The sequence below is a fragment of the Salmo salar genome, chromosome 04 (assembly GCF_965601325.2).
Source record: "Salmo salar chromosome 04, fSalSal1, whole genome shotgun sequence".
In the NCBI taxonomy this organism is placed as follows: Eukaryota; Metazoa; Chordata; class Actinopteri; order Salmoniformes; family Salmonidae; genus Salmo; species Salmo salar.
The window spans coordinates 60,432,027-60,446,400 of record NC_138294.1 but is presented as its reverse complement, the minus strand read 5'-3'; the positions used below and the strand labels follow the sequence as shown (position 1 = coordinate 60,446,400).

General features: G+C 45.6%; 1 protein-coding gene across 3 annotated transcripts in view; it reads right to left on the bottom strand.

The window, feature by feature from the left end:
- Positions 1–14,374, bottom strand: part of LOC106603536 (microtubule-associated protein 6 homolog) — a 38,997-nt gene that overhangs the window by 5,461 nt on the left and 19,162 nt on the right. For all 3 annotated transcript variants that reach the window (XM_014197364.3, XM_082974604.1, XM_082974603.1), the window contains 2 exons: positions 5,280–5,499; positions 60–292 (listed from right to left, as the gene is read on the bottom strand). In XM_014197364.3, coding sequence (XP_014052839.1) covers positions 60–292; positions 5,280–5,499 — 453 coding nt within the window. The remainder of the gene's footprint in view (positions 1–59; positions 293–5,279; positions 5,500–14,374) is intronic.

Here is a 14,374-nt window from a genome sequence, read left to right as displayed (position 1 = left end):
TTTGTGTTCTTTCCCTCAAAGAAGAATAAAAGGTAGAAGTAGTGCTAAATGATTTTTACTCTTTTGCCTCAGCCAGTTTGTTGTTCATCTCTTTACTTTTCTCCTTGTCCATCTCCGCAGGCCTGGACTCAGTGGGCTGGTTCTCCAAGGTCTTCTGCTTGGTGCCCCGCAGTGCTGTGCTGCCTTGCAGCTTCTGCTCTTTAGCCTTCTTCACAGGTTTGCCCCCCTGGCTTGCTAACCTGGTGCCCGCCTTTTTGGGTTTGGATCGGGGAGCACTGTTAGACCTCTCAACCTAGGCACAGGTGATGGGGAAGATTGGGATTCTTTATATATTCTATCACCCAAGAAATTAGCAACAGGAGTAAATTACTGTGAAAAAAGCTGCAGCTGTCCTCGGTTTGATATTGTGTTTGTTTCATTATTACAATTAGATGTGTTTTGCCATTACGACATACACAGTAAACAGAACAGCAAGAGAAATATTCTGTCATTCACAAGGACAGTGGGTTTGAAAATGTACTCTAGGAGGCTGTGGTTCTGAATAGGAGATTATCTCCCTAGTCAAAAAATCCTATAGGATTAGTGATTTTTCCAATATAATCCCAGAGGATTCTCACAAACCTATGGGATTATGTGGCACCTCTATTAGAATCCTATTGGACTACTTTTTTCCTATTGGAAATGAAAAGTAATCATATTGGATCCAATAGGATTCTCACAGTCCTATAGGATTTGTGTCACCTGTATCAGAATCCTATTGGAATTATATTGGACTATTTTTTTCCTATTGGACCCTATATGATTCTCACAATCCTATCAGAATCCTATTGGAATTCTATTGGACTAGTTTTTTCTTATTGGAAATCAAAAGTAATCTGATTGGATCCTATAGGTTTTTGATAAGCCTTTTTTTGTCACCCCAATCCGAATCAAATTATAACTTTTTTGATCATTACATTTATTGGTGTCAGAAGTAAAAATGTATATAAAAATTTGCCAGCTAGCTAGCTGACTACGGTGGCTAGTTAACATACGTGAGAACGGGGGTTGAAAATGCTTCGAGGGAATCCGAAAGTGAAGGTGGAGGTAGGGGACGTTTATAGCCAAGGAGGTGCGTGTGCATGGACGTCGGAGGATCTGGCTGAGGAGATCGCCAGGGCATCGGAGCACAGAGGCCGCTTGATGGAGACCGCTAGAATGATGGCGGCTGAAGCAGGTATGAGTTCTTCGTCGACTGTGCTTCGCGCGGATTCTAATGGGCGGACCAAAGGGTGACGTCAACACTGCGGGACGAGGAATCTGAGGCTCAGGATGTAAACAAACATGGCGGCGTCCAGTTCCCGATTGCGTCCGTATCTGCTAAGACCCCGAAGTACTCCGGTAAGGCGGATTGGGAAGCTTTTCATGCTCAGTTTGAAATGTTAGCTAATTTTGGGGGGTGGTCGAATGAAGATGCAGGGAGACAGACCCACTGTCCGAGCCAATGGGCAGAGCAGCCCAGAGCCGGAAAAGCCTGCATGGGTGGCTGAAATGACTGAACTAATTCGTGCTGTGTCGCTACAGGCAGCACGAAACACACGCCCTGGTCCCAGGGTCTGCTGGGGGTGTGGCCAGCCAGGCCATCTGCGCGAGGAATGCCCCATGTCTCCCAGAGCTCAGGGAAATGGCTTGGGGTCCGCATAGATGCGGTAGTGCGGACCCCTGGCTCTCTTTCCCAACCTCCACCATCTTCAGGAGGCGCCCACTGGCGCGGATGGGGGAGCAAGGCTCCATGTCCCCCAGAAGCAGACGAGGGTGCTCCCCTGAACCACCTGCTGCCCGAGGACAAGGCCTTCACTTGGATAGTGGAGTGCGAGGAGGCCTTCAGCACCCTCACAAGTGCACTGATCAAGGCCCCTGTGCTCGCCCCCCCTGACCTCACATTGCCCTTTATCCTGTACACGGACGCAAGCAATATGGGCATGGGTGGGGTGCTGGCCCAGGTGTGGCCAGAGGGGGAGAGAGTGGTGACATACTTCAGCAAAACATTCAACAAACATGAGTTCAAGTACTACCTGGGTGGCCTGCCCTTTACTGTGAGGACTGACCACTTTGCTCTCCAGTGGCTCATGTCTTTCAGAGGGGCAGGTGGGCAGGTGGCACGCTGGTTGGAGGAGCTTCAGCCGTACGACTTCACAGTGGTGCACAGGGCAGGGGCACGCCACTCCAACGCCGATGCAATGTCCCGTCAGCCCTGTACTGCAGACGGCTGCCGCCACTGTGAGCGGAGAGAGGGCCGTGAGAGAGAGCTGTGTCTCACTCGCGACCAAAGGGTTGTGGTCAAAGTTTGAGAGACTGTGGCTGGTTGATGGCGTGCTACAGCGGGCATGGAAGGAGTCAGCTACGGGAGAGCAGAGGTGGCAGGTGGTGGTCCCAAAAGCACTGCGGGAGGCTGTGCTCCAAAGCACTCATGGGGTGGTGGAGACTGGACACTTTGGGGTCACAAAAACACTCTGCGGCCTCCGTCAAGGCTTTTATTGTGGGCAGCACAAGAGTGATGTGGAGGACTTTTGCCGCCGCTGTGACAACTGCACAGCGAGAAAGGGCCCTCCAGGCCGCTCTCATGCTCAGCTCCAACAGTTCCCAGTGGGGGCTCCCATGGAGAGGGTGGGAGTTGATGTAGTTGGGCCGTTCCCCACCACAGACAGTGGAAACCGCTGGGTGCTCACAGCCATGGACTATTTCACAAAATGGCCCGAGGCCTATGCTCTGCCTTACCAGGAGGCAGAGGCCATTGTCGACTCCCTGACAGCGGGGATGTTCAGCAGGTTTGGAGCTGCGGAGTCCATCCACAACGACGAAGGCAGAAACTTTGAGTCCCGTGTGTTCGCCACCATGTGTGAGAGGCTGGGTATGCACAAGACCCGCACTACTCCTCTCCATCCTCAAAGTGATGGCCTTGTGGAGTGCTTCAACAAAACGCTTGGACAGCAGCTGGCCATCGTCTCTGCCAAACACCAGTGTGACTGGGACAAGCACCTGCCTATGGTCCTCATGGCATGCCGCTCCGCTATCCAAGCCTCCATTTCCTGCACGCCTGCCCTCCTCATGTTGGGGAGAGAGATCTGCACCCCTGCAGAGATGGCGTTTGGTCTGCCCCTGGATAGCCCTCTTGTTCCCCCAGGGCCGGAGTATGCCCGGAGACTCCAGGACCGCCTGGAGACAGCCCACACCTTCGCCAGAGAGCAGCTGGTGAATGCAGGTGTGAGGCAGCAGAGGAACTATGATCTGCACACCCGGGGAAGGCACTTTGTGGCTGGGGAGCTATTCTGGGTCTATAGCCCCCTGAGAAAGAAAGGCAGATGCCCCAAGTTGGACAGGTACTGGGTGGAGCCCTGCAGAGGGTAGGGGAGGTTGTTTACCAGGTGCAGCTTTTTTTTGTTATGGGACAAGCTAGCCCCACACAGAGGGGCCTCTTCTCCCCAAACCCCAGGGACCCCCACAATTCTCCTCTCTGGCAATGACATTCACCAGCCTACCCCCTGGCGCCGCAGACAAGGCTCCAGACAGCCCACTCCCCCAGTCTCCCTCCCTGTGTCACCGCGTGGTTCCCCGGAGCCACGGACTGTATACCCCGTTCCCTCATCCTTGTCCCCCATGTCCCTGACTTCATCCCCTGGGCCCCAGAGGGGCAGCCCCCTGCCACGGACTGAACCCCCTGTTTCACATCTGGACACTCTGCAACCATCACGGCCACGCAGGCAAAGGAGACCTCCGGGTCGCTTCAGAGACTTTGTTTATTCTGTCGGGGACGAGGGACTTTGTGGTGGGGGGGGCTGTGTAGCGACCCGCACAGACAGCTGTGTGTTATGTGTTATGCTGTTAGTTGGTTGTGTTGTACTTACCAGTACCAGTGTTCACGGGGTCTGACATGCCAATCAACCTGCTATGAGCCAATCACGGGAATGCCTGGAATGTTCTGGTTGGTGGAGTGGCGTGGAGGGGGGTTGGCAGGGGGATGGAGCATTGCATGTTTAAGACCATGTTTTAGCCATTGTTCTCTCTCTTACGTCTGGTCTTCACAAGAGAAGGTCATGGTTGTTTTATACGGGTATCTTTCATTTATTTGGCGTGGGCTACGGCCAAACAGTAGCCTGTGCGGAGCTGGGAATAAACCGTGAATTCGTAAATTCATTCCTTTGTCTGGACAATTGTTCCTTTATGATCCAGCGAGGTCATTACATATACTATTGAAAATTGATTTTGAAAGTTCCATTTATATTCCTAAAACATACATTGAAAATTATGTTGTTGCTGCTTCCCATTGACAATCACTTTTGATAAATAGCCCAATGTCAAAACACTGTTTTTAAGTGTGCAAATCAATAATTAATGAACAGTTTGTGATATATTGAAAACCTAAACATAAAATGCACTACCTACACATACATGTACCATAATAGTGATCATATTACTTAGAAACTAACTAAAAACTAACACATACTGTCCACGTACAGGAAATTAGTGCAATATAAAATAATTAAGGATGTAAAAATAAATCAACATTTCAATTTCTCACTAGCTTAACAATTTACAGAGTAAAAAAATGCTCTTCTGCACAATTTAACCGGCCTGCTGTGGAAAGAGCTCCCATAGTGACTGTGCAGTTCATTCGCCCTGCCTACTTATTATAACCTGTCAAGCCATAATATTGATATTATTCTATTCATTGTTATTTCAGATCACATTGTATGGACACTACAATTACATAAATACAGCTTTATTGGAAAATCTGGGTGGCAGTAACCGAAAGGTTGCTGGCTTGAATCCTTGAGACGACTAGGTGAGGAGAATTGTTTTTTGTCGGTGTGCCTTTGAGCAAGGCACTTAACCCTAATTGATCCTGTAAGTCACTCTGGATAAGAACGTCTGCTAAAATGTAAATCTCACAGCTAAATATGGAACAGAAACCTGAACATTTATGTTTACCTGCAATCAAGATTAAAGACCAGTAAACTGAGGAACATCATCTCTCCCGTGTCTCTGGAGCACAATCTCCATATCTTTGCCTATTCACACCACTGAAAAAATCCTGAGGTTCTCAACCTCTTCATCACACCATCACAATATGGGAGACAATCATATAGGATAGGTTCCAAAGTCTGATTGCAATTTCTATTGGAATTTGTTTTTGGGAATCCTATCAGATTTTTTTTTACTAGGGCTGCATTATGGCTGTACCATTGGTGTAGTCAATAGGACATGGGCTGCATGGTTTAAAGGAGCTTAAACATTCTCACCTTGGTCTCTTGTAGCCTTTTGTAGGGCTCATTGTACAGGCTGCGTATCCTCCTCCTGTCCACAGCCTTGTTGTCGTTGGGCTGCTGCTTGGCCTGCTCTCCCCTGTAGGTGGCGCTATAGCTGGTCTCCAGGCTGGTCTTCTCATCAGGGGGAAGGAACTGGGACTTAGCTCGGATCAGCTTCACTGGCTTCACATCCCCGTGGGCCTTGAACTCAGTCCTACGAGAATAATCAGTATCAAATACAGTCACGGAAGAAACTGGGATACAGTAGTGTGATGAAAAAAGCTCTCTTCACATTTCACCTACAATCTATTTAGGGACAGTAAAGACTAGATCTGTATTGTCCCAAAGGGCAATTTGTGTTGCAGCATGTAGGCATTTAAATACTCATAAACAATGAAGCAGTCACATACCAATAAGTACATTGACATAGAGCAGGCAGTGGTACTCAAAGTAGCCTTCTGTTTGGATATAGAAATATATTTAGTGGAATGACTGGATGTCTCCCATAGTATGGGTGAATAGGTGGGTGTATGGGAGCAGTGACTGCACCAGGCAGCTAGCGGCTCAGGTATTTAGTATAGTCCAGACACAGCAGTTCTTCAGAAGGTCAGCTCAATGGCGTTCACACAGAACAGCTTGACCTCCAGTCTCATAGAGAGGGTTCTGTACAGGACGAGCCAACCTCCAGATAATCATCAAATTGAGATCTGTTCACTATCAACTCTTTAGCAGGTCTATGAACGAACATGTTGCTAATCATTTGAGTTTTAGATTGAACTGCCTTTCATAGATCAAGTTGATTTCAAGAGTTGTAATGGATTTTGAACTCATAAAAGCGGACCTAATGTTCCAGAAATGACTACAAGATGGCCTTCTCACTGATGAGCAGCTTGAGGCTGGGACATGGCATATTAACTCTAGTATTGGGAGGTCAGGTGGAAACATATTAATTAATTAATTATCCATAACTTCGATATTCCTTTCCCACTGCTCCTTCGTACTATCTAACCAAATTCCATTGTTCATGCAACTAAGGTGGCTGTTAGACTGGGTGTGCAACTGGTCAACTGGAGTCAGGTGCAGGAGAGCAGAGATGAGTGAACAGGCACACTTTAATTGGCAGAAGCAAATCAGTCGGACGCAACAGCGTCACAACACTCCAGCCATAGGCAAAAGCGAATAGCGCACTAGTCACACAAATAATGTACAACAATACAATACCACGGGCTCAAAACAATAACCAGAAAAAAACAGCAATAAACGTAACGAACAATACCACACACAGACATGGGGGGAACAGAGGATAATATACATGTAGAGTGATGAGGGGATGTAAACCAGGTGTGCGGGAAAACAATACAAAACAAATGGAAAATGAAAGGTGGAGCGGCAATGGCTAGAAGACCGGTGACACCGAGCGACGCCCGAACAAGGAGAGGGGCCGACTTCGGTGGGAGTCGTGACAGTGGCAAACACCAAATGAAAACAGAGGACTCCCTCCCTGGTCCCTGGACAAGAAAAAACGACCTGTCAAGGCTCCCCAGTGACCCCACTCTGTGCAGCAGCAGACCCCAACCCCCAACCCCTCCCCCCACAACAGCACAATGCACACGCCTTCCCTTATAGCCACAGTGAAAAACACAGCATAGACCAACATAGAGAACAATATCACAGTGAAAAACTCAATGTTCCCGCTGTGCGCTACAGCAGTGAAGGGAAGGAGGGAGGGAGTGTATATTGATTAGGTAACACTATTACTAGCTAACACTATTACTAGCCTGAATGTAGGAGGCAGCCCAGACAGGCCAGGCAGCCCAAGCAGGCTCAAGTACTACAGGCCCATTATAACAATTAGGCTGCTGCTGAAGATCACATAAATAGACATGATGTCAATCACACTACAGCTCAACCCATGGAAACCAAGGCAGCTACTGTAGCATGGCCATGGATTGATGACGAGAAGGCTTAAGTAACTGCCATCCATTAAGTAATACACTGTCCGATGTGTGGTACAAATGTGGCCTTCATTTGAATAAAATAGAAGAATTGGCAACACTTTATTTGGATAGTCCCAAGTAGATGGTTTGTAGATGTTCAGTAGATGTTCAATAACTCCAACAACATTTCAACTAACTATCCACTAACCCTAACCCTTATCCTAACCCTAAACTTAACCCTAATCCTATCCCTTATGCTCACCTTAACCCTTACCCTAACCCATATTCTACATATAACCCTAACCTTAACCTTAGCAAGCAGTTTCTTATCACCATATAATTTGTTGATAGTATGACCATCTGTAGATCATCTACAGATAACTGCCAAAATAATGGAAACACTTGAGTAAATGAGGGATACAAAGTATATTGAAAGCAGGTGGTTCCACACAGATGTGATTCCTGAGTTAATTAAGCAATTAACATCCAATCATGCTTAGGGTCATGTATAAAAATGCTGGACAGGCCATTATTTTGGCTACCATGGCAATGCCCCCATAGGATGCCAAAGCCCCCATCCACAGGGCACGAGTGGTCACTGAATGGTTTGATGAGTATGAAAACGGTGCAAATCATATGCCATGGCCGTCTCAGTCACCAGATCTCAACCCAATTGAACACATATTGGAGATCCTGGAGAGATGCCTGAGACAGTGTTTTCCTCTACCATCAACACAACATCAAATGATGGAATTTCATAACACTTATAGAATCTATCCCAAGGTGCATTGATGCTGATCTGGCTCGTGGTGGCCCAACACCCCATTCAGACACTTTATGTTGGTGTTTCCTTTACTTAGGCAGTTACCTGTATATGGGACTATCCAAATAAAGTGTGACCCAATAGTTTGAGAATGTCATACTGAAGAAAAATCAGACTGTATATGTAGCTGGCTCTTTTCTAACTCCATCCCAGTTTGAAACAGAGCTGGATTTGTATCTCAAATATCCTCTTGTAATAGGTTGCCATGGGATAGCATGTGGCTGGAGAGAAACATAACAGAATGTGTGGTGATGAGGAGAATGCCTCAAAGAGAACATTATCTGCATTCTCTGATTCTCAGACCAATGGAACATCATCTGCTGTTAGCTCCAAAACACAACATCCAAGCTTTTATCTACATCAACTGTATCTCAGCCCTCTATCTCGATCTTTCCTATGCAGTATCTACAGTGTCACGGCCCGTCCTCTGCAGTGCAGGGGCGTTTCCTCCTGCAGGCAGAGGAGGGTCGTTAGTGATTGGAGCAACCTGGGCTCAGGGTATTTAAAACTGCTTCACTAACCACTCTCTCTCTCCCTGCTCCTCCAGGTATGATCCTGTTTTGTTTGTTTCTTTGTAGTTTTATGTAGTTTCCACTCAGTCATATTCACACACACTGATTCATGCATCCCTGCACTTTACATACACCCTACATGATGACATTTCCACACCTCATTCCTTTTTCTTTGTTTAAAGTTAATAGTTTTTGGTTTATAATAAATAACCTTTTTGATTGGCCTATACCTGTTGTTCGTGTCCCCTCATTTTTGCCACAGGCTATGAGCCGGCCTGTGACAACAGAGTAATGCTACCTTTTGTATGACATGTTTTTATGTCAAGTGTGTGATGAAGCTTGCCTTAAACTAATCTAAAAGACAGAGTGAACCGCTATCTCTGTGAGCCTCCAATCTTATTGATGTAGACTAGCGGAACACACCTCAGAAAACATTTTTGATATCCAAATTGTTCATAAATTTAAATGAACCTTTATTGGCATTAAACAATAAGATCTTATTGGGTGGCATTTAGAAAATATCTAATGTATTATGTATTACCCCACTGCAACTATACATCAACACATGGACCCAATCCAATTTGTATACCGCCCCAACAGATCCACAGATGACGCTATCTCTATTGTACTCCACACTGCCCTCTCCCAGCTGGATAAGAGGAACACCTACAGTGCATTCGGGAAGTATTCAGACCACTTGACTTTTTCCACATTTTGATATGTTACAGCCTTATTCTAAAATTGAATAAATATATTTTTCCCTTATCAATCTACACACAATGCCCCATAATGATAAAGAAAAAAACGTTTTGTTTCTGAAATAATTAACAAAAAATACTGAAAATAAAAAAACTGAAATATCACATTTACATAAGTATTGAGACCGTTTACTCTGTACTTTGTTGAATCACTTTTGGCAGCAATTACAGCCTTGAGTCTTCTTTGGTATGACGCTACAAGCTTGGCACAACTGTATTTGGGGAGTTTCTCCCATTCTTCTCTGCAGATCCTCTCAAGCTCTGTCATGTTGGATGGGGAGCGTCGCTGCACAGCTATTTTCAGGTCTCTCCAGAGATGTTCGATTGGGTTCAAGGTCAGGCTCTGGCTGGGCCACTCAAGGACATTCAGAGACTTGTCCCGAAGCCACTCCTGCGTTGTCTTGGCTGTGCGCATAGGGTCATTGTCCTGATTTCTGGTTTCTTGTTTCTCATGGTCTTTAGGTGCCTTTTGGCAAACTCCAAGCAAGCTGTCATGTGCCTTTTCTCAGGAGTGCCTTCCGTCTGGCCACTCTACCATAAAGGCCTGATGAGTGCTGCAGAGATGGTTGTCCTTCTGGAAGGTTCTCCCATCTCCACAGAGGAACTCTGGAGCCATGTCAGAGTGACCATCGGGTTCTTGGTCACCTCCCTGACCAAGGCCCTTTCCCCCGATTTTGCCGGGCAGCCAGCTCTAGGAAGTCTTGGTGGGTCCAAGCTTCTTCCATTTAAAAATGATGGAGGCCACTGTGTTCTTGGGGACCTTTAATGCTGCAGAAATGTTTTGGTACCCTTCCCCAGATCTGTGCCTCGACACAATCCTGTCCCTGAGCTCTACGGACAAGTCCTTTGACCTCATGGCTTTTTTTTGCTCTGACATGCACTGTCAACTGTTGGACCTTATATAGACAGGTGTATGCCTTTCCAAATCATGTCCAATCAATTTAATTTAACACTGGTGGACTCCAACCAAGTTGTAGTAACATCTCAAGGATAATCAATGGAAACAGGATGCACCTGAGCTCAATTTTGAGTCTCATGGGCCTCCCGAGTGGCGCAGTGGTCTAAGGCACTGCATCGCAGTGCAAGCTGTGCCACTAGAGATTCTGGGTTCGAGTCCAGACTCGGTCGCAGCCGGCTGCGACCGGGAGGCCCATGGCGCGGTGCACAAGTGGCCCAGCGCCGTCCAGGTTAGTGGAGGGTTTGGCTGGCAGGGATATCCTTGTCTCATCGCGCACTAGCGACTCCTGTGGCAGACCGGGCACAGTGCAAGTTGACATGGTCGCCAGGTGAACGGTGTTTCCTCCGACACATTGGTGCGGCTGGCTTCCAGGTTGGATGGGCATTGTGTCAAGAAGCCTTGGTTGTGTTTAGGAGGACGCATGGCTCTCGATCTTCGCCTCTCCCGAGTCCGTACGAGAGTTGCAGCGATGAGACAAGACTATAACTACTACCAGTTGGATACCACGAAATTGGGGAGAAAAAAGGAGTCAAAAATAAAACATGTATTTGAGTCTCATAGCAAACGGTTAGAATATTTATATAAATAAGGTATTTTAAAAATATATATTTTTTTATACATTTGCAAAATTTCGAAAAACCTGTTTACACTTTGTCCTTATGGGGTATTGTGTCTAGATCAATGAGAAAAAATAAATAATTTAATACATTTTAGATGAAAGTCAAGGGGTCTGAATTCTTTCTGAATGCACTGTATGTAAGAATGCTGTTCATTGACTACAGCTCAGTGTTCAACACCATAGTGCCCTTCAAGCTCATCACTAAGCTCAGGACCCTGGGACTGAACACCTTTCTCTGCAACTGCGATCTTGGACTTTCTGACGGGCCACCCGCAGGTGGTGAGAGTAGGCAACAACACATCCACCACACTGACCCTCAACACGGGGGCCCCTCAAGGATGTGTGCTTAGTCCCCTCCTGTACTCCCTGTTCACCCACGACTGCACACCATCATTATGTTTGCTGATGACATGACAGTGGTAGGCCGGATTACCGACGACGATGAGACAGGCTTTAGGGAGGAGGTCAGTGACCTGGCAGTGTGGTGCCAGGATAAAAACCTATCCCTCAACGTCAGTATGACAAAAGAGCTGATCGTGGATTACAGGAAACAGAGGGCTGAGCACGCCGCCATCCACATTGATGGGGTCGAGAGCTTCAAGTTCCATGGTGTCCACATCACTAAGGAATTAACATGGTCCACACACACCAACACAGTAGTGAAGAAGGCACGACAATACCTCTTCCCCCTCAGGAGTCTGAAAAGATTTGGCATGGGCCCTTAGATCCTCAAAAGGTTCTACAGCTGCACCATTGAGAGCATCTTGACTGGCTGCATCACATATATATATATATATATATATATATATATATATATATATATATATATATATATATATACAGTGCCTTGCGAAAGTATTCGGCCCCCTTGAACTTTTCGACCTTTTGCCACATTTCAGGCTTCAAACATAAAGATATAAAACTGTAATTTTTTGTGAAGAATCAACAACAAATGGGACACAATTATGAAGTGGAACGAAATTTATTGAATATTTCAAACTTTTTTAACAAATAAAAAACTGAAAAATTGTCAGTGCAAAATTATTCAGCCCCCTTAAGTTAATACTTTGTAGCGCCACCTTTTGCTGCGATTACAGCTGTAAGTCGCTTGGCGTATGTCTCTATCAGTTTTGCACATCGAGAGACTGAAATTTTTGCCCATTCCTCCTTGCAAAACAGCTCGAGCTCAGTGAGGTTGGATGGAGAGCGTTTGTGAACAGCAGTTTTCAGTTCTTTCCACAGATTCTCGATTGGATTCAGGTCTGGACTTTGACTTGGCCATTCTAACACCTGGATATGTTTATTTGTGAACCTTTCCATTGTAGATTTTGCTTTATGTTTTGGATCATTGTCTTGTTGGAAGACAAATCTCCGTCCCAGTCTCAGGTCTTTTGCAGACTCCATCAGGTTTTCTTCCAGAATGGTCCTGTATTTGGCTCCATCCATCTTCCCATCAATTTTAACCATCCTTCCCTGCCCCTGCTGAAGAAAAGCAGGCCCAAACCATGATGCTGCCACCACCATGTTTGACAGTGGGGATGGTGTGTTCAGGGTGATGAGCTGTGTTGCTTTTACGCCAAACATAACGTTTTGCATTGTTGCCAAAAAGTTCGATTTTGGTTTCATCTGACCAGAGCACCTTCTTCCACATGTTTGGTGTGTCTCCCAGGTGGCTAGTGGCAAACTTTAAACGACACTTTTTATGGATATCTTTAAGAAATGGCTTTCTTCTTGCCACTCTTCCATAAAGGCCAGATTTGTGCAGTATACGACTGATTGTTGTCCTATGGACAGAGTCTCCCACCTCAGCTGTAGATCTCTGCAGTTCATCCAGAGTGATCATGGGCCTCTTGGCTGCATCTCTGATCAGTCTTCTCCTTGTATGAGCTGAAAGTTTAGAGGGACGGCCGGGTCTTCGTAGATTTGCAGTGGTCTGATACTCCTTCCATTTCAATATTATCGCTTGCACAGTGCTCCTTGGGATGTTTAAAGCTTGGGAAATCATTTTGTATCCAAATCCGGCTTTAAACTTCTCCACAACAGTATCTCGGACCTGCCTGGTGTGTTCCTTGTTCTTCATGATGCTCTCTGCGCTTTAAACGAACCTCTGAGACTATCACAGAGCAGGTGCATTTATACGGAGACTTGATTACACACAGGTGGATTCTATTTATCATCATTAGTCATTTAGGTCAACATTGGATCATTCAGAGATCCTCACTGAACTTCTGGAGAGAGTTTGCTGCACTGAAAGTAAAGGGGCTGAATAATTTTGCACGCCCAATCTTTCAGTTTTTTATTTGTTAAAAAAGTTTGAAATATCCAATAAATTTCATCCACTTCATGATTGTGTCCCACTTGTTGTTGATTCTTCACAAAAAATTACAGTTTTATATCTTTATGTTTGAAACCTGAAATGTGGCAAAAGCTCGAAAAGTTCAAGGGGGCCGAATACTTTCGCAAGGCACTGTATATATATATATATGTTGTGGGTCAATGTTGTGGGTCAATTTAAATCAAATCAAATGTTATTTGTCACATGCCAAATACAACAGGTGTAAACTTTACCGTGAAATGCTTACTCAGAAAGGATCCATTAACAGAGTAGCAGCAGCATATGTGAAAAAGTGTGTGTGTGTGTGTGTGTGTGTGTGTGTGTGTGTGTGTGTGTGTGTGTGTGTGTGTGTGTGTGTGTGTGTGTGTGTGTGTGTGTGTGGGGCATCAATATGCATGCGTGTGTGTGTGTGTACTTTGTGTGTGTGAGTGTATATATATTATATATATATATACACTCACACACACAAAGCACACACACACACGCATACATATTGATGCCACACACACACACACACACACACACACACACACACACACACACACACACACACACACACACACACACACACACACACACACACACACACACACACACACACACACACACACACACACACTTTTTCACATATGCTGCTGCTACTCTGTTAATGGATCCTTTCTGATTGCCTACTCACTTTTACCCCTACCTATATGTACATATTACCTCAATTACCTCGTACCCCTGCACATTGACTCGGTACCGGTACTCCTTGTACAGCCTCGTTATTGATATCTATTGTGTTACTATTTTATTTTTGCTAATTTTCTTACTTACTCGTAAGTAAGCATTTCACTGTAAAGTCTACACCTGTTGTATTTGGCATGTGACAAATAACATTTGATTTGATTTAAATTGACCCACAACATTTGATTTTCTCATGAAGTAAACTGCCCATGATCTCTATGATGTGACATGGTGAGTAGAGTGGTGGTTAAAATAAGTACAAAGTAGATTACACAAAGACAGATTCTACAATGTCCAAGGCCAGGGGCACAGAGTGCTACCCGCAACAGGGCACTAGTGACGGAGGGTAGTGGTAGGACTGGCAGAGAGAGAGAGAGAGTCAAACACAAGTCTATACTGTACATAACTAGCTGGACAACGT